Here is a 17,914-nt window from a genome sequence, read left to right as displayed (position 1 = left end):
TCAATGGCACGGCGCGACGGCCCCGATGTCGAGACAGCGATGGCGTCCGTGGCGTGTCGAGCAGAGCAGCGGGGGGGGGGGGGGGGTGCGTGGCAGCTGCGCGAGACGCCAGGAGGGAACGGTTTCTAGCGAAACCGGGGCCGCGCGAGGTGGAGTTGTCCGGGGCGCGGCGTGTGGCCGACGGCGCCGGCGTGCGGCGGCAAACGGCGTGAGGGAGGGAGAAAACAGAGGAAGGAGAGAGATTGAGTGAGGGCAGTCTTGTAAATAACTCGAAGTTCAAATTTTCGTTTTGTAAACTCAATTTTTCTCCTTCTTCTTAGGCTCAAACGAAAAACTTTAAATACCAAAATTACTTAAAATTTTGAGATCTACAACTTTCATTTTAAACACTTTTTCATTTGAACAATGGTTTGAAAAATAAATTTTGAAACTTGAGTGCATTTGAAAATGTCCTATATGTTTCGGAAATCAACTTTTTCTCACATTTTTGTGTGGTAACTCGAAAATCTTTGAACAAGAAAGTTGTTCGTCATTTAAAACTCTACAACTTTGGTTTTAGGCAAAAGTTCATTTGAGCAATGATTTGAAATTCATTTTTAAAACCCGTTTATTTCAATTTGAAAGATATTTTAAACATCTAAAAACTTTGATTTGAATAACTCGTCATTTCATGTGTAAAATTTTATTTACACAAAAATACACAAACATACACATGCAATATTTCAAAGTTTCCTATTTAATGATGCATGATTTGGTGCTAATTACCCTGAATTGGCTATTTAAAAACCTGGGCCGTCATAGGTGAATTAGGCAAATTAAAAACCTTAACCTCAAGCTCCAACTAATTTGCACAATATTTAAACTATATCATGCTATCTAGATGTGCACTAAGGTTTAGCTAGTGTAAAACCCTTATCCCAAAAGAGTTATGCAACCTAGAGCCAATCCTATTAAGATGCTACTCTATGGAAGTAAAGGCACACAAAAATTGCGATAAGTAAATGTGGAAGCTTAATGGAGGGAAGAGAGAAAGCAAACTATTGTGACACGAGAATTTATCCCGTGGTTCGGTTAGACACAAAGGCACACCTACATCCACATTGTTGAAGCACTCACAATGAGTATTGCTTCTCGGCAATCAAGTCTCTTCCAAGGATACCAAGTCCATGGTCACCTTGATCCCGGGTTTCACTAAGGAACTTCTCCACTAAGGAATGGGGTCTCCACGTCCCCCGCACAAAGATGTAGTCGCCGCTCCACACCAAGCCGGAGGGTCGAAGACGTGCCGGCGAGCCACCAAGACTCCAAGGATGGCTGGGGCACCGAGATGTACTTTGGTTCACTCAAGAACCAGCTCTCAAGGCAAAACAACCTTGCCTCTCACTCACTCAAGAGCTAAACTAGCACTAAACCTAAGGATGTGATCAATCTGCTCTTTGGTTGGCTTAGAGATGTTCTTCAATGTGTATGAGGTATCTCTAGTCTCCAGCAAACTTCAAATGATCGGGGGAACCCATATATATAGCCCTCCAAGTTGAACTAGCTGTTTAGAGCCGTTAATCCTTTTTCTGCATAGGGCGTCGGATAATCCGACGGTGCTCTGACCAAGGGCGTTGGATCATCCGACCACTCTGTGTCCTTGGGTATCCGTTGAGCTTCTGCCAGCTGACGTGGAGGCCGTCGGATAGTCCGACACGTTACTCCGACGGGCGTCGGATGATCTGGTCCTGAAGACCTTTTCTTCTTCTGCGCCTGCAAACATAACGTCATTACTCCGACGGCTTTGTCCGACGGTGCGTCGGATCATCCGGTGCTGAAGGCTTTTCTGCTGCGCCCTTTGACATGCTCTCTGGACGTTGATCCGACCATTAGTCCGACGGGGTCCTTTCTTACGTCGGATCATCTGGTCGTGAAGGTAGTTTTCACCCTGTGAAAACATCCTCTCTGAAGAATGTTCCGAGCAATATTCCGACCCTTCTTTTCTGGCGTCGGATTATCCGGCTGCATTGGTCGGATAGTCCGACCATGGGGGTGTCGGATTATCCGGTCACACTGTGTTTTTCCTGTTCCCTTGTTGCACTTGTCCAACTCGTCGCAGCAGTCATTTGGACACTCCAAATATATTACATCTCTTCTTTTTCACTGCGACTTGATATCTCTACGGTGGGTTGAACACTTCGTCTCGACGGTGCATTGGACGTCTTGGATATTGCTTGGACTCTATCCAAGGGACCTAAAGAATCCTACAAATACGATCTTGCAAACTCGTTAGTCCCATTGATTGCGTTGTCACTTGATCACCAAAATCACTCGAAATTGTCTAAATGGGGCCATGTTCGTTACAGTGTCCACCTTGAACAGCATAGCTGTCAGTCCATGCTTGAACACTGCCCAGACTTTTCTGCTCGTGCAAGATTGTTAGGAAGCTTCTAGCCTGAACCAAGGCATGTTGATGTTGCCCCAGCACGTAAAAGGAACAGACATGGACTTGTACATTCAGAATGGAGTTAAGGAAAATACACTAGAAAATGAAACGACTCAAATGCGAAACCTGGATCATCGAACAGCCAGGGAAATGCAAGCAGCACAAGTATGCGACTCGGCGACTGCATGAGCCTGCCCTAGTTGATACGCAGGAATTTTCATCTGTTGGTCATGCTAAAACTAGGTCAAACGTATACAGGTTGACGAAATCCTGCGTACACCAGCCATGCATGCACGGAATGCTGAGAGGCGAAGACCTCGTCAGAGATGTGAGCCAGGTGGTTGTTGGACAAGCATGGTGTAGGTGTACATGTCTAGTTGTAGAGAGTGTGGCAACACCAGCAGAGAGTAGTACAACTAGACAATTTAGTTTTTTTAAAAAACAAAAAATGGTAGGTACAACCTCTCGGTTCTAAGGCCACCTCAAATGCTTGTTCGACTCTCTAAGACAGCACAAGGAGGATGCAACCAGAGTTCGGTCCCTACTGTGTTGGCGTCGTTTACATGGGCCCATCTACGATAAAAAAAATCGTGAAACCTCCATGCACGGAATTGGAAGCTTCCTTGTCATCTTTTTTTTTCCGATGTGGTATACATTATTGTAAAAGAAAAGAAAAGTTTTCTAGACAATTCTGAATTAATTTTGATATTTCCACTAGCCAAGTTGTGACTTTTAGTATGCGGAAAAGGGTAGAAAACAAGAAGAAACACTTCAGTTTGTCCTCAAATGATGCCCTCTATATGGATTTTCTAATGCCCTTTTCAACACGCACAGCAGGAAAACCATGCATGGAACTTTACATTGAAAATAAAAAAGAATCAATAAAGGTGGTGCTTCCTTCCATCACAGATAAAGATAAAGTGCATTTCTTGAGCATTTTTCAACAGCAATATATTGTATGAATCAAAGAGATGCATGGGCACATGTATATGCTTAGTCGCTAATGATACGACAAGCAGGGGAGTCCAATATTTCAGTAGCATGCATGTGTCAAAATAACAGCTCAAAAGGAGCAATGCATAATGAGTTGATGACTTATTGGGATACTACGTAGGAGTCAATTCAATTGTGCTTACGAGTCAATGCTTCTCCATACCCTAAATACAAATCCACTAGATTCATGCCAAAAATTATGAATGACAATCTCATCAGCCTATGCAGATGGAGATGCCTCCATCTCCTTAAAAAGTTGCCAGATCACAACCAGTGGCAGATCCAGACTAGAAAGGGAGGGGGGACTCAACTACACACTGTTCATCTTCAACCTTGAGCTTTCGTCAATGGCAGGGAAAAAATTAAGAGGGGGCTCAGAGGGGCTCCAATGGAGTTTCCGGGGGCAGGGGGGCTCGAGCCCCCCCCCCCCCCCCTACTCGATCCGCCCCTGATCACAACGCAACAAGACGATCCTTGTCCAAGTTTGAAGCGCGCTGTCCATCCTTTCAAAAGAAAAAATGCGCTGTCCAGGCCGGTGCGGCTCATGAACACCGATCGGCATTGAAAAAAAAAGTCAGGATCAGTTGGTTGACGGCGGTTAGATTTTTTTTTAGAGAAAATGTTATATATTTTTTTAAAAAAAAGCTTTCCTAGCTTTAAAAGTGTATAGACACTGTGGCAAACTTTTTTTTGCTACTTTATCAACGTGTAATCTCTATCCTAATCGCTATCCGCTTCACCCGAGACAACGCATAGCCTGACTGGACCTTCCAGGGCACGTGCGAAACGTGCGCCGCAGCAGACTGTACAGTGTGAAATGGGTGGACTCTGTCTGTCTGTCTACCGCTGCAATACTCCGATTGGGATTCTCCCAGAACTCCTTCGCAGTTCTCTTTTCGATTCCACTGAACCTGTTAATTTGAAACTGGTTACTGCCACTCTCGATGCATTTAAAAACATTTCGAAAAAAAAGATGCATCTACAAAACCCTTTCTTAACTTGAGTTTCAGTGAGTAGCTTATGCTCGCATTGCTCTGCTTCAAGAGGCAGCAAGGAAGAAGCATGCACCTGTGGTTTCAGATTCAGAAACAAGTGATGCATGAATCACAGCATCCTCCACAAATGTAATCTGAATACTTGACAGTTATTAATCTGATCCCAACCATGCATTATCCAAAAACGTGCACGATTCCTGCTCCGAGTAGCTTGCTGGCCAACGCAACCAACACCATTCCTTCCCCTTTCATTTCGGCTTCCTGTTGGGTGTCAACGTACTCATCTCCAGTCAGGTAAGCAGGTCAGAACGTCAGCATATTAGCCGTTCTTTGAGTTTAATAATCTGACGATGACACCGTCCTAGATTCCTCGCTTAACTACTACTGATCGATTATATTAGCCGATGATGAACGGCTGGCGCGACCGGCCATGAACGAACCAACTTACATATCGTGCTGCTCCGTCCTTGCAATTGCGATGCGGGTTAGTCAACGAGCGCGTTAACTTTAACCCGCACAAGTGCGCGTGAAGAAAGAGATAAATTTTTAGAAATCTAGCAGAAATATAATGTTTAGTCATCAGCTCGGTAGAAACTAGCCATCATTAACTATAATAGGAGTAATTTTGGCTTAAAAATTACCCACATCTGCTATTATGAAAGATAATGTAAGGAAAGCCTTAAGTTTGCATCTGAATTATCCACATTTCTCATCATAAAAGATAATATGATTAAGTGACCCTCTAAGTCTGCATATAAATTACTCATGTTTGCTATGACAAAAGCTAAATAACCATAAATTTGCATCTATATTACCCAACTATATCATCATTAAAAATAAATGAAACAAACCCTTAACCAAGTCATTTTCTAAATTACTCATTTCTACCACTATTAATATAAAAATATTAGCTCAAAATAGGCATGTCATTTTCATTTTGTATTGATCTCATAACCAAGTTTCGAAAAGCTCAATTATATTGCATGCATCGCGGCATGACAAGTTCTCCAGGATCATATCAGCATAACTTCATCGAGGTAGAGCGCATATTCAGCGACAGCTTCATGTCTGCTTCAACTTCGTTTCAAAAAATGTCTGCTTCAAGTTCCAGTCGTCCCACAAAAGTGGACATCTCCTTGGCAGGTGCTTCCATATCATAGATAGCAATTGGAACTAGTCACGTCTGCTTGTGCCTCTAACCTAGACGGCCTTTTCATCCTCAAGGCTGTGCTGTTGGAATTAGTCACGTAGTGTACTTTAGCAATTTGATCTGCTCCTCGATAGCGATCGAGCCGTCAGGATCACGGTTTCGAAGAATCAAATCCTAAAAGCGTCTGCACTATATGTCTATACGTGTGCTGATAGGGAAATCTGCACGGCATTAGCATCTACTGACCAGAATAAGGCATGGATTCTTGTTTTGCCCTCCTTGTGTTTTTTTTTGTCGTTGGAAATTATGTACTCCTTTTCCTGCCAAAAATGTACTACTTTTCCTGAAAAAAATAAGGTGCCGCGCCACTACTGGTTCTGTCTAATAGAAGAAATCCGGTATGAATTCTCCCCCTGCTTGCAAGAAACAATCAAGCGAACAGTGGTCCTAGAGTACCATAGACCCAGTCCAAACCCAAAAACAAAAAAGCAGCATGCATGATTAGCACCTCAACAGTTTCCAAATTTCTTCACTAAACAGATAAAGGTATACTAATAGATTGTAGAAACAACTGAGTCAAGTACGAATTATGACTACAAAATCGGCCCAAACGCATGGTAGGTGAAACTTCTCCAGAGACCTTTCAGGCTTTCACGCCTCAAGAGTCAGAAACCAGGGGAGGCGTTTCAATGGGCTCAAGAAAAGGATACAGTTTTTTTTTCGTGGACTGGCTTACCTACAAATTTGACTGCAGCAGTAATTGCATCTGGAATTTGAGAGGAAGAAGGAACAAGCAAAAGGTTAAGTGGCAAAAATAGAGCTCAAACACAGAAGCTTCTAAAATCAGTCGTCTAACATAGTACTAACATAGCCACTTGCGTGTCGACCTTGAGCAGCAGAGCAGCATAGGTGTCCATGGATGCATGAACCCCCAAACTTTTAAGCTCGTGCAAAATTGCCAAGAATCTTCTATTCTGAACTAAAGCATCTGTCCTGCTCTGGACATGCTTCAGTTAAGCAAAATAAACCTATGGACCTGCACATTAAGGAATGGAGTCAAGGGAAGATGTGCTAGAAAAGGACTTGATGAATGGAAAACATATGCAATTGCGGAATTGCCAAGCAAACGCATGAATGCACGCAGCACAAGAGCGTTTCCAGGAACGTTCATTTGTTCGTGCAAATCAGGTCAGACAGTTTGACAAACCCAGCACCCATGCATGTGTGAGACCGCATGAACCTGCCTGCCCTAGCTGAGAGGCGAAGGCCTTGTCAGATATTTGACACAGGAGGTTGTTGGACAAGCAGAGTGATAGTTACAATCAGAGACTGACGGAGCACGAACAGAATAATACCAGAAGATAATTAAGCAAGCTGACCAGTGAGAAAATCTAGTGGTTGTTTGACCTGAGCAGAGTTAGTTAACTTTAAAAAGTTGTTTGATCCAAACAACGGATGGCTCAGACCAACTAGTGGTAGTACTAGTTTGAAGCAAAACCAATGTAAAAACCTCTGACCAAGAGAAGGTCATGGATTAGGATGATGATGTAGGCAGAGCAAGTTCCAACATGCGTCATCCTTCTTGCATTCTCAAAGTCTGTTGGAATGTCCCGTAAAAATTTATTATGAACTGTATGCGTAGAATACGCGCAGTGTCTCCTTGTTAAATTGTGTTGAAGCTTGAAACAGTCCCATGGGCTTCAGCTCCACACCTACCAATGTGTCACCATCCACTGAACTATCAAAGGCGAATAAATGCGGATTTGCATGTTTTTTTTCAAGAAAAATGCAGTTACGATGTCATATTCAGATTCTTTTTTTTTTGTCTTCCACGGAGGGCGATAATTCAGGTAATGTTTGATCATCAGAGCAGTTGAATCTAGTTGGCTTGGAGAAAGAAGAGGTCCAGTGACAAGCACACGGTCGCTTTGCCATCGCCTTTACGCCGCTTATTATCAATATATAGGATATCCTCATGATATCAGCAGTGTGTGGTCCGGAAATACACTCTCACTTACCTCATCCTCTTGCCCCTGTACGTTTGGGAAACCCTTGGCACTTTTTTTTTCTTTTCTTGAAGCCGCATTCCTTCTACTAATGTTTCAACGCGCTGAAAAAAAAAGATCGCATGGCGTCACCATGAGGAACAACAATATCTTGACCGCACAAAGTAGTAAATCTAAAAAGCAACATAAAAAATTTTCATATTTTTTCGTTCATGGGGATGAGGTCAGATTATTTCACCGTCAACCCTATATAGGGAAAAACAACTTTAGTGACCTCCATTCAGAGGGAAAATTACAAAAGAAAAAGTTCTTCGCGGTCGAATAATTTTCAAGAACAAATATATATGCATCAAAAAAATCTTCGCGGTTGAATAATTTTCGAGAACAAATCTTTATGCGTCAAAAAAAATCTTCGCGGTTGAATAATTTTCAAAAACAAATATATATGCGTCAACATTTCGCAGTAACCGAGAGTGAGTCTGAAGTGCATCCATCTCCAGCCGCACGTGCTTTTAGTGCTCCATCTAGAGCTGGACGACCAACAAAGGTGAAACCACTGGTGCCGCATGGACAGGTGCGAGGTGAGATGGACGCTCCAGTTGCTGCGTGCCACATTCCCCATCCCTTTACAGAGCACATTATCACAATCATCAATCTGCACCCAAAAGAAAAAAAAAAGGCAGCAATCAGGGCGCACAAACCGCCTGAACAGAAGCGAGCGAAAAGCTTTCCTCGGCAAGAACCTCAAGTCAGAGACGACAGCCGAGCAAGACGTACCCATGATCGGCCGCGGCCGGCGATGGCGGAACGAAGATGACTGGTTCAGGAGCGCACTTTTTACTCTCTCTCCTACCATACCAGCCTGATCTTATCGGAATCTCCTCCACATACTGTAACAGGAGGCACCCATCTGCAGCACATTTGGGATCAGTGACTGGCATCTGTCTATGGGGGAAGCCTAGCTCACTTGCAAAGAGATGTACGTAACGTAGTGACTGGGACGTACGGCACTGTTCATTTGTCATTTGTACTGTGGTGTGTGCTTTCACTGGCCTGCTGTGTTGGAGTTTGGAAGCTGTACGGCTATGAGATGGTGTGTGATGCGGTTGCCAGCTGCTTCCTCCTACCGAACCTTGTCATAAATCAAACTGCCCAACTTTGACTAGACTTTCAGAAAAAAAATTAATATATAATATCACATAAATATGGACTATCCAGCAGACCAGGGTTTTAAGATGGGTCCGCAGTGAGTGAATTTGGGCGTTTTGGTGAGGACCGAAATAAAATCCAATCGGCCCAAAAAAAAATGTCCAAAGTTGATTTTTTTTTGCATTGCTAATACGTATACTAAAAACCACAAATAATAAACTCTAAATTATGTTTTCCTTTTGCCTCTCTGAACGCCGGTTCGGATTTCATTCCAAAATTCACGCATTTTCGGTAGCATCCGACATGCATTTTGCCCAATTTAACGGTGTATTTAAAAAAACCAATCATGGTGAAATCCCGCATCAGCTTATTTATCTGCCAATACAAGCCTAGGATCGGAAAAGGGTTTTTTTTTGGTGGGTGGGGGGCGGGGGAGGAAGAAAACCCATTGCTAAAAAAGGCCTAAGAACTTCTCCATTAGTTCCCGCCCAACGGTCATCGCCAGGTAGAAACCGCGTGTCCCGGCCGGTACGTACGCACCCCATCGCCAACCACGTCCACACGTGCGTGCCTTCTGCGATCCATGGCCACACACGCGCACGCACACACTTGGGCTCCCGGCCGGCTGGCTCGATCGCTGCCGCCCAGGCAGAGGGCAACAGAACCCGCCGGAAACGTCCGTGGAGGATCGGACGCGTGACAGCGACGGCCGTGCGTGGCGGCTGGTAGGTGGGGAGGGTTGAAAGCACTGCTGCATGCGCGTGCCCGGTTGGGCGGGCGGCGGTCAATGCAACACCCGGCGGCCGGCCGTTACGAGCGCATTACTGCCGGCCTCTCCCCTCTCGTGACCCGCCGTGTACACTGCACAGTACGTGTAGGCCTGGGACACGCCAGGGGATGCACGCGTTGCCGTCGCTACGGACGGCGGAGGAGAGCTGCCGGCCGGAGATTCTCAAGCGCGTTCCCACTCGTCTGATCGAAGCATGCCGGCGTCAGCTCCGCCTCATTTTAGGGCCACCAAGATTGAGTGCCCGAACTGCAAGCCATCGTCTTCGTTCATCCAACGGTCAAAGCATCATGGCAAGCGCGCCGAATTTTCGTGGACTTGCGATCGGCGGCTTTTGCAGAATTCAGACCTGTATGCATGGCGTGTGGTTATTTTGCCATCAATGTGACTAGTACGAGGAGGGTACGCGAGAAAATGGGATTCTTTGCATTTCCATCGGTGATCACTAGTCTATCAATCTGTGCTCCCGCACGGGCTAATTGGAATTAATATAAAAATAAGGTCAATAACTATAATTATCTATCTCACGCCATTTTCATCTATTAAATATTCCAAGGCGTACTCCAAAATATATATTTTATCATTATTTAGTTATAATAGATTTCATTTTGTGCACATCCATATTTATTCAATATATGTTTAGTTGAACTATTTGTTTGTGAATTGATATTCTTATCTCTTCCATCATGTATGAATATATGGTGACATATATCGTGGGTAATATTTTTATATAAATAATATAATAATAATGAAAGAAATAGTAATTTTAAAATTTTATATTGGTGCACTTTAATATATTATTATAATTATATGATTTAGATTTAGATTTATGAGTAATTGAAATTGTAATAATAATAACATAATACCCATGGCAATGGCATCGATCGATCTATACTGCTCCAAACGGGCAAAACCGTAGCAAGAGAATTACCACGCTGCTTTCTGGGCCCAAGTGTCGGCGACAGGAGAGCACGCGGCAGAGTGAGGCCCCAACGGTCGTTACCCTAGTCGTTATTCCTCTTAAAGCGTTAAATAAAGATGCCAATCGAGCTAGCAAGTCAGGGCGGCAGTACACCATCTATCACGCTTGATTATTCCCATTATTATACTTATTCCTGTCTAGTCCTAGTTCTAATCTACCTTGTCCCAGAAGCTGTGTAAATGCGTGTCGCTATACGTTGGCCCAAATTTAGAGGGGTATTTGTATTATTTTTATAATGACATAGGTGGGTAATTTTTATAAAGATTAGATGTTACTTTAGTTTTTTTTATAATGGCAGAGGTGAGTAATTTAGATACATATTTAGGGGGTTATTTTAGTCTATTTTCATAATGGCAGAGGTGGATAATTTATTAGGAAATATGATCTGATGGTTATTATAATTAGAGTTGTTGGATTGATGGCTTGAAAATTTATAGAATTTCTCTATTTTTCAGAATGTCCTCTAGAATCATAGGTGGCTTCACGTGAAGGCTCCAAAGAGCCTTCAATTAGTAATAGTAAGATCCTTTAGGAGGAAGAGGAACAAAAAAACACGTAGCAATAAAGTTGATCATCCAATGCTCAAGTGCACAGTACGTATAGTACTAGCTAGTACAATTCCTTATTTGGCGCTGGGAAGTAAATAAACACGTTCCCTTTTGTTTTAGACTTTGTCAGTTGACCTCAAGCTCTGGCTGAAACGTCGTCATTAATGTTGCTTAGTACGAACATGTATTTTGTAGACACTATATAAAGGTCGTGCATTATCTTTGAAAAAAAACGCAAGAACAACGTCTCTGACGGCTAAAGGGTCGTTACAATTCTCGCATCGCATCCTCCTCTCTGTTTTTTTTTCACCCCAAGACGACGTCTCTGACGACTAAAATGTCTATAACGTTGCTTCATGAATCGAACTTTGGAAACCGAAAGCTTTATTAACCAGTAGCAGCAATCTCTCCTGCTGCTTTGTCAAAAAAAAGAGAGAAATAATCAATCTTTCCTTAATCCGCGTTCGTTGGCGCCACAAAACCGGACAGACCCAAAGATCCCATTCCATGTCGCGAGGCGCCCTCGGCCTGATCCAACCCACCCAGCAGCTCACTAGGGGCCCCGGCGGCTCACTGACACGTGCGTATATATACGCGCCGCGTACGTACACGACACCGGACGAGGGGGGCCCGCCCGGAGGGGCATCGTGCCATCGTCGTCGTCGGGCACGCTGCGTTTCCGCGTGCGTCAGGCTCAGCCGCCTCCTCCTTGACCCTGCCCCGGCCGCATCGATTCTTCCTCCCCCTCACCTCACCCCACCCCCCGGGCCGAGCCGCAACAACCCCACGCGGGCCAGACCGCACCGCACCGCCACGACGCGTCAGCGGCGGCGCCCAGGCGACGACCGCTAAAACGTACGCCGGCCGGCTGGCTATAAAGCCTCCACTTCCCCGGTCTCCTCCTCCCAAACGCCACCTCCGTCCCCGTCCCCGTCCCCCTCCTCCCCGACCAGAGAGCGAGCGCCGTAACCGGCTAACCGCCGCCGCGCCACCACACCCTCCGCCCGCTCCCGCGCGCGCACAAGCGTTTCGGACAAGCTGAGCGCGGCGGGGGCGCCATGCACAGCCACCGGCCGGGCGCCGACGCCGGCGGCGGCGGGGACATCGTCGAGATGTCCTCGGCCGCCGCGCCGCCGCCGCAGGAGGCGCGGGACCGGGACCGGGAGCGGGTGATCCCGCACAGCGGCCCGCTGAGCAAGAAGTCCGGGCCGCGCAAGAGCGCGCGCTTCGCGGAGTCCGTCTCGGCGCCGCTCTCCGCGCCGCCGCCCCGCGCGTCCCCCTCCTCCGCCGCCGGCGACGACGACGACTACGTCGAGATCACCCTCGACGTGCGCGACGACTCGGTGGCGGTGCACAGCGTCAAGCCGGCCCACCACGGCGGCGGCGGCGCCGCCGCCGACGACCCCGACGTGACGCTGCTGGCGCGCACGCTCGAGAGCCGGCGGTCCTCGTCCTACGGCCACTCCGCCATCCGCAGCGCCTCGTCGCGGATCAAGCAGGTGTCGCAGGAGCTCCGCCGCCTCGCCTCCCTCAACCGCCGCGGCGGCGGCGCGCCCGGGCGCGGCCTCGACCGCTCCAAGTCCGCCGCCGCGCACGCGCTCAAGGGGCTCAAGTTCATCAGCAGGGCCGACGGCGCCAAGGGCTGGGAGGCCGTCGAGGAGCGCTTCGACAAGCTCGACCGGGAGGGAAAACTCCCGAACGGGCTCCTCCCCCGCTCCAAGTTCGGCGAGGTCATCGGTGAGCTGCTCTCTCTGTCTCCGATTGCTCTGCCGCTGCTTCATTCGAGCTAGCATCTCCGGCGACACCATCATCAGCACATAATTCAACCGTGCATGCGTTTGATCGACTGACATGGCCGCGCGCGCGGTGGCAGGGATGCGGGAGCCCGAGTTCGCCGGCGAGCTGTTCGACGCCCTCGCGCGCCGCCGCAACATCTCCGGCGACAGCATCAGCAAGGCGGAGCTGCTCGAGTTCTGGGACCAAATCTCCGACACCAGCTTCGACGGCCGCCTCCAGACCTTCTTCGACATGTACGTCGCAGCTAGCATCTGCAGCCAGTAACCCCTCCCCTTAATTAATTAGTTGATTAACATGCCCCTAATCAATGGCGCGAACAGGGTGGACAAGGACGCGGACGGCAGGATCACCGAGGAGGAGGTGAAGGAGATCATCACGCTGAGCGCGTCGGCGAACAAGCTGTCCAAGATCCAGGAGCAGTCGGAGGAGTACGCCCGGCTGATCATGGAGGAGCTGGACCCGGGCAACCTGGGCTACATCGACCTCTACAACCTGGAGATGCTGCTGCTGCAGGCGCCCAGCCAGTCGGTGCGCATCGGCACCACCAACAGCCGCAACCTGAGCCAGATGCTGAGCCAGAGCCTCCGCCCCACGCCGGAGCCCAACCCGCTCCGCCGCTGGTGCCGCCGCGCCGGCTACTTCCTCGAGGACAACTGGCGCCGCGTGTGGGTGCTCCTCCTCTGGCTCGCCGTCTGCGCGGGGCTCTTCGCCTGGAAGTTCGTCCAGTACCGCCGCCGCTACGTGTTCGAGGTGATGGGCTACTGCGTGTGCGTCGCCAAGGGCGGCGCCGAGACGCTCAAGTTCAACATGGCGCTCATCCTGCTCCCCGTCTGCCGGAACACCATCACCTGGATCCGCAACCGCACCGCCGCCGCCCGCGCCGTGCCCTTCGACGACAACCTCAACTTCCACAAGGTGGTCGCCGCGGGGATCACCGCCGGCGCCGCGCTCCACATCGTCTCCCACCTGACCTGCGACTTCCCGCGGCTGCTCCACGCCACCGACGCCGAGTACGCGCCGCTGGCCAAGAACTTCGGCGAGCGGCGGCCGCCCAACTACTGGTGGTTCGTGAAGGGGAAAGAGGGGTGGACGGGGCTGGTGATGCTGGCGCTCATGGCGGCGGCGTTCACGCTGGCGACGCCGTGGTTCCGGCGCGGGCGGCTGCGGCTGCCCGGCCCGCTCCGGCGGCTCACGGGGTTCAACGCCTTCTGGTACTCGCACCACTGCTTCGTGGTGGTGTACGCGCTGCTCATCGTGCACGGCCACTTCCTGTACCTGACCAAGGAGTGGTACAAGAAGACGACGTGGATGTACCTGGCGGTGCCCATGGCGCTGTACGCCGGCGAGCGGCTGACGCGGGCGCTGCGCTCCAGCGTGCGCCCCGTGCGGATCCTCAAGGTGGCCGTGTACCCCGGCAACGTCCTCTCGCTGCACTTCTCCAAGCCGCCGGGGTTCCGGTACAGGAGCGGCCAGTACATCTTCGTCAACTGCGCCGCCGTGTCGCCGTTCCAGTGGCACCCGTTCTCCATCACGTCGGCGCCGCAGGACGACTACGTGAGCGTGCACATCAGGACGCTGGGGGACTGGACGCGCGAGCTCAAGACCGTCTTCTCGAGGGTGTGCCGGCCGCCGCCGGAGGGCAAGAGCGGCCTGCTCCGGGCCGAGTACGACCGCGACGGCGGCGCCATGACCAACCCCAGGTGAGTGATCGATCGAGCAACCTCTGACTCTCTCTTCGAGTGTTGCCCATGGCACGAGCGGAAAACGCACGTGGACCGCCGGCGCGTAGGGGTGGGCGTGGGTGGCTCGGATCGGATGTGGACGAGTCGGCGTAGTCTCTCGAGCCGGGTCGGGTACTCGGGTGAGGCCGCCGGAGCTGAACCTGACCAGTGACCAGGTCTCCCCTTGCGTGGCCCAGGGAGTCACTGGTCACTGGTTGGGGATAAAAGCTGAAGGGTCTGCGGCGCCTATGCGTGTCTGTATGCCCAACGGATCCCTATCCCAAATCCTTTTTTTTCAAAGAAAAAATACTTGTTTTATTTAAAACAAAGGTCAGGGGCGCAAAGGACATTCATTCTCTGCTCAAGCCATGTCGTCCCATCTGTCTGTCTGTTCTTTGCAAGAACGGAGCAAGCAAGCGTGGCTGCGGCTGCCTTGGCTTGGCTTGTGACTTGTGAGAGTGGGTTAGTTAGGTTCTCCGACTAGTTTAATCCGGCACCGTTGACCCCCGGCTCTCCAACGAACACCCCACCTTTTGACGTTTTCATTTCTTTATTTCTTCCTTTTCACTGCGCCGTCCCAGTGCAAACAAGTGTTTTAAGTATCTGCTAATTCTAACCCCTTCTGGAAACTGAGAATGTTGCAGTCTGCACGCTGCTAATTCTAATAAAAATCGTCTTTTTACTAAACGTTTTTCATTAAAAAAGCATTTTTTTCCTCGCAGCTTCCCGAAGGTGCTGATCGACGGGCCCTACGGCGCGCCGGCGCAGGACTACAAGCAGTACGACGTGGTGCTGCTCGTCGGCCTGGGCATCGGCGCCACGCCCATGATCTCCATCATCAAGGACATCATCAATAACATGAAGACGCTCGACGGCGACCTGGAGGCCGGCTCCGGCGGCGGCGCCGGCGCGGACGCCTCCTTCCGCACGCGCCGGGCCTACTTCTACTGGGTGACCCGGGAGCAGGGCTCCTTCGAGTGGTTCCGCGGCGTCATGGACGAGGTGGCCGAGACCGACAAGAAGGGCGTCATCGAGCTCCACAACTACTGCACCAGCGTCTACGAGGAGGGCGACGCCCGCTCCGCCCTCATCGCCATGCTCCAGCAGCTCAACCACGCCAAGAACGGCGTCGACGTCGTCTCCGGCACCCGCGTCCGGACCCACTTCGCCCGGCCCAACTGGCGCAGCGTCTACAAGCGCATCGCCCTCAACCACCGCGACCAGCGCGTCGGTGAGTTCTCTCTCTGTATTTCTCTCCAAAGTCCAACCCCATCGTTGTCGTTGTCAACATGCTGCATACAAAGCTAGGGTAAAGCAGGAATGGTCAGAGCCGCACCGTAAAAAGCTTCCTACTTTCCTAGTTAAAAATGGGGGTTGTTGCATTGTTAGCTAGCTAGGGTCGGCATCTCATGGCGGTGAAAAGGGTAGGTCATTCAAGCCTCCACGCTTCTCCCACTCGCTCGATCGCGGTGAAAGGAGCACTCTACCAAACCTGATGCTTCCCTACCTAGCCAGGCATTGAGCTCGGAGCGCAATGTGGCTGGCCTACCTTTCGCCGCCGGACCTAGCTGACAGAGACATTGTTACGCATGAACAAGCACCACCGCACCAGAGTGTGTGGTGCTTGCTGCGTTCAATTCAGACTTAGCTGCCATGGCTAGGATTGAAGTTGGATAGGGGACCTTGACAGCCTAGGGGCCAGCCAAGCCAACCAGTCACTGTTGCTTGCCGATAGCCACCACTACCAATAAGTAAATGATGAGGCAAACAAGAGTTTGCATTGGCATTGGCAATTAGGGGCTACCCAATCACTGTAACATGCTGATAACTGCAATCACAAATAAAAAAGATCAATGTAGTCAGTCTATTAGATAAAGATCAATAGCCCAGTCAAAAGACATGAGATTTTCTAACATGTTCCCAAGGGGTGCTCCCCTGCCTATCTCAGTCAAATAATCAGGCGCGCCTGTCAGCTCAGTCTTTACCTAAAAAGGGATAACACTAACAAGAGGGCCAGTCAGCATCCTAGTTAGTGCACACAACAGTAATTCATTGTTTCATAATTGAATTTCTGGACCAACACTGATATCTTTGTTCTCGGATATTGCAGGAGTGTTCTACTGCGGTGCCCCGATGCTGACCAAGGAACTGCGTGAGCTCGCACAGGATTTCTCACGGAGAACCGACACAAAGTTCGATTTCCACAAGGAGAACTTCTAATTCATTTAGCCTCGACAAGTTTTCGCATGACAAGTTCGGTACATACCGTATTCGATATGTGTAGCGTATATATGGATGTAGAGGGAGGGAGTAGAACAAAGTAGGTATTGCTTGATTGTGACCGGCCAGTTGGGTCAAAATCCCATCAGTTTTTTGTTTGCTCTAGAAGAATTAATAATACAAATGCCTTTGTAAGATCCTCTCTGTATCTCTCTTTGATATACTGTGTCACTTAGACAGTTTGACTAGACAGCTTGATATAGAGTTTGATGGCCTGATCAGGTCAAAGGCATCAAAATGTCTGATCTGGCAGCATCAAGAAAGTTGAACCAATGCACGAAAGAAAGAGCACACATTTTGTGCCTGCTATCAGCTGTGGTGGGAAGGGCGGACCTGGTGCAGCGGTAGAGCCTACCGTCTGTAACCGGAAGGTCCCGGGTTCGAGCCCCAGCCTCTGCACATTTGTGTGGGTAAGGCTTGGGGCTTAAAAACAATCCTTCCCCCAGACCCCGCACAGTGCGGGAAGGCTACGGCACTAGGTACGCCCCTTTTATCAGCTGTGGTGGCTCTGCAGGCCACATATCTCTCATGTTGGAACATCCATCTATCTGGTGGGCAACAACCATGAACGGCCTCAACCAATAAGTGGTGCTAACACGTTAGGGTTCTAGAGGATGATGAGCGTGATTGCATACGCCCTGGCCCACAGCAGCCCACAGTAGTTACCTTTGCGTTTTGTTTTTGTCGGTATCGCTGGTTGGTTGTTTATTTATGTGCATTTTAGTGTTTTGTTTATCACATTGTATACTATGTACTGTAGTTGGAATGCAAGAGTGCTGCATATGGCAAAATAATGCTTGTGCAATTCTGCGACTCATACAGATTCTTGAATAACAAAATTTGGTACTCTTTTTGGTGTGGTTCCAAATTCTCTCTGCAGTTTTCGTACCTGAAACAGCTTAAACTCCAGTTATCAAATTCAAACATAAAAAGGGTGAAGTTATCATGTTTGTCCGACGAAGCTGAGATGTTGAAGAGACAGCAAGATGTTATTTGAATAAGGATTTTAAGTTAAGGATTACGTGCTTGTTTAGTGAGACTTAATTTCTTTGTCCATTTTGCCAGTAAGTCTGATGAAGGG

At 49.1% G+C, this 17,914-nt stretch overlaps 1 protein-coding gene and 1 long non-coding RNA gene across 3 annotated transcripts; one reads left to right on the top strand and one right to left on the bottom strand.

Annotated features, from left to right (window-relative positions):
* Nucleotides 1-6,226: 6,226 nt before the first annotated feature.
* LOC120686108 lies at nt 6,227-8,418 on the bottom strand. Of its 2 annotated transcripts, XR_005679969.1 has the most exons (3): nt 8,347-8,418; nt 7,582-8,224; nt 6,227-6,599 (listed from the first exon to the last, which is right to left on the bottom strand). It is a non-coding gene; the product is annotated as an uncharacterized LOC120686108 (long non-coding RNA). The 2 variants fall into 2 exon arrangements; XR_005679968.1 differs by having other exon boundaries at nt 6,227-8,224.
* A 3,209-nt stretch (nt 8,419-11,627) lies between these two features.
* LOC120686323 (respiratory burst oxidase homolog protein B-like) lies at nt 11,628-17,021 on the top strand. Its single transcript, XM_039968524.1, has 5 exons — nt 11,628-12,772; nt 12,909-13,065; nt 13,153-14,532; nt 15,276-15,784; nt 16,664-17,021. The coding sequence occupies exons 1-5, from the start codon at nt 12,094-12,096 to the stop codon at nt 16,771-16,773; spliced, it is 2,835 nt and encodes a 944-aa protein (XP_039824458.1). The 5' UTR covers nt 11,628-12,093; the 3' UTR covers nt 16,774-17,021.
* The last annotated feature ends 893 nt before the right edge of the window (nt 17,022-17,914 follow it).

Source organism: Panicum virgatum, chromosome 8N, assembly GCF_016808335.1.
Source record: "Panicum virgatum strain AP13 chromosome 8N, P.virgatum_v5, whole genome shotgun sequence".
Classification (NCBI taxonomy): domain Eukaryota; kingdom Viridiplantae; phylum Streptophyta; class Magnoliopsida; order Poales; family Poaceae; genus Panicum; species Panicum virgatum.
Note: the sequence above shows the minus strand (reverse complement) of the source record. Positions and strands in the feature narration are given on the sequence as shown.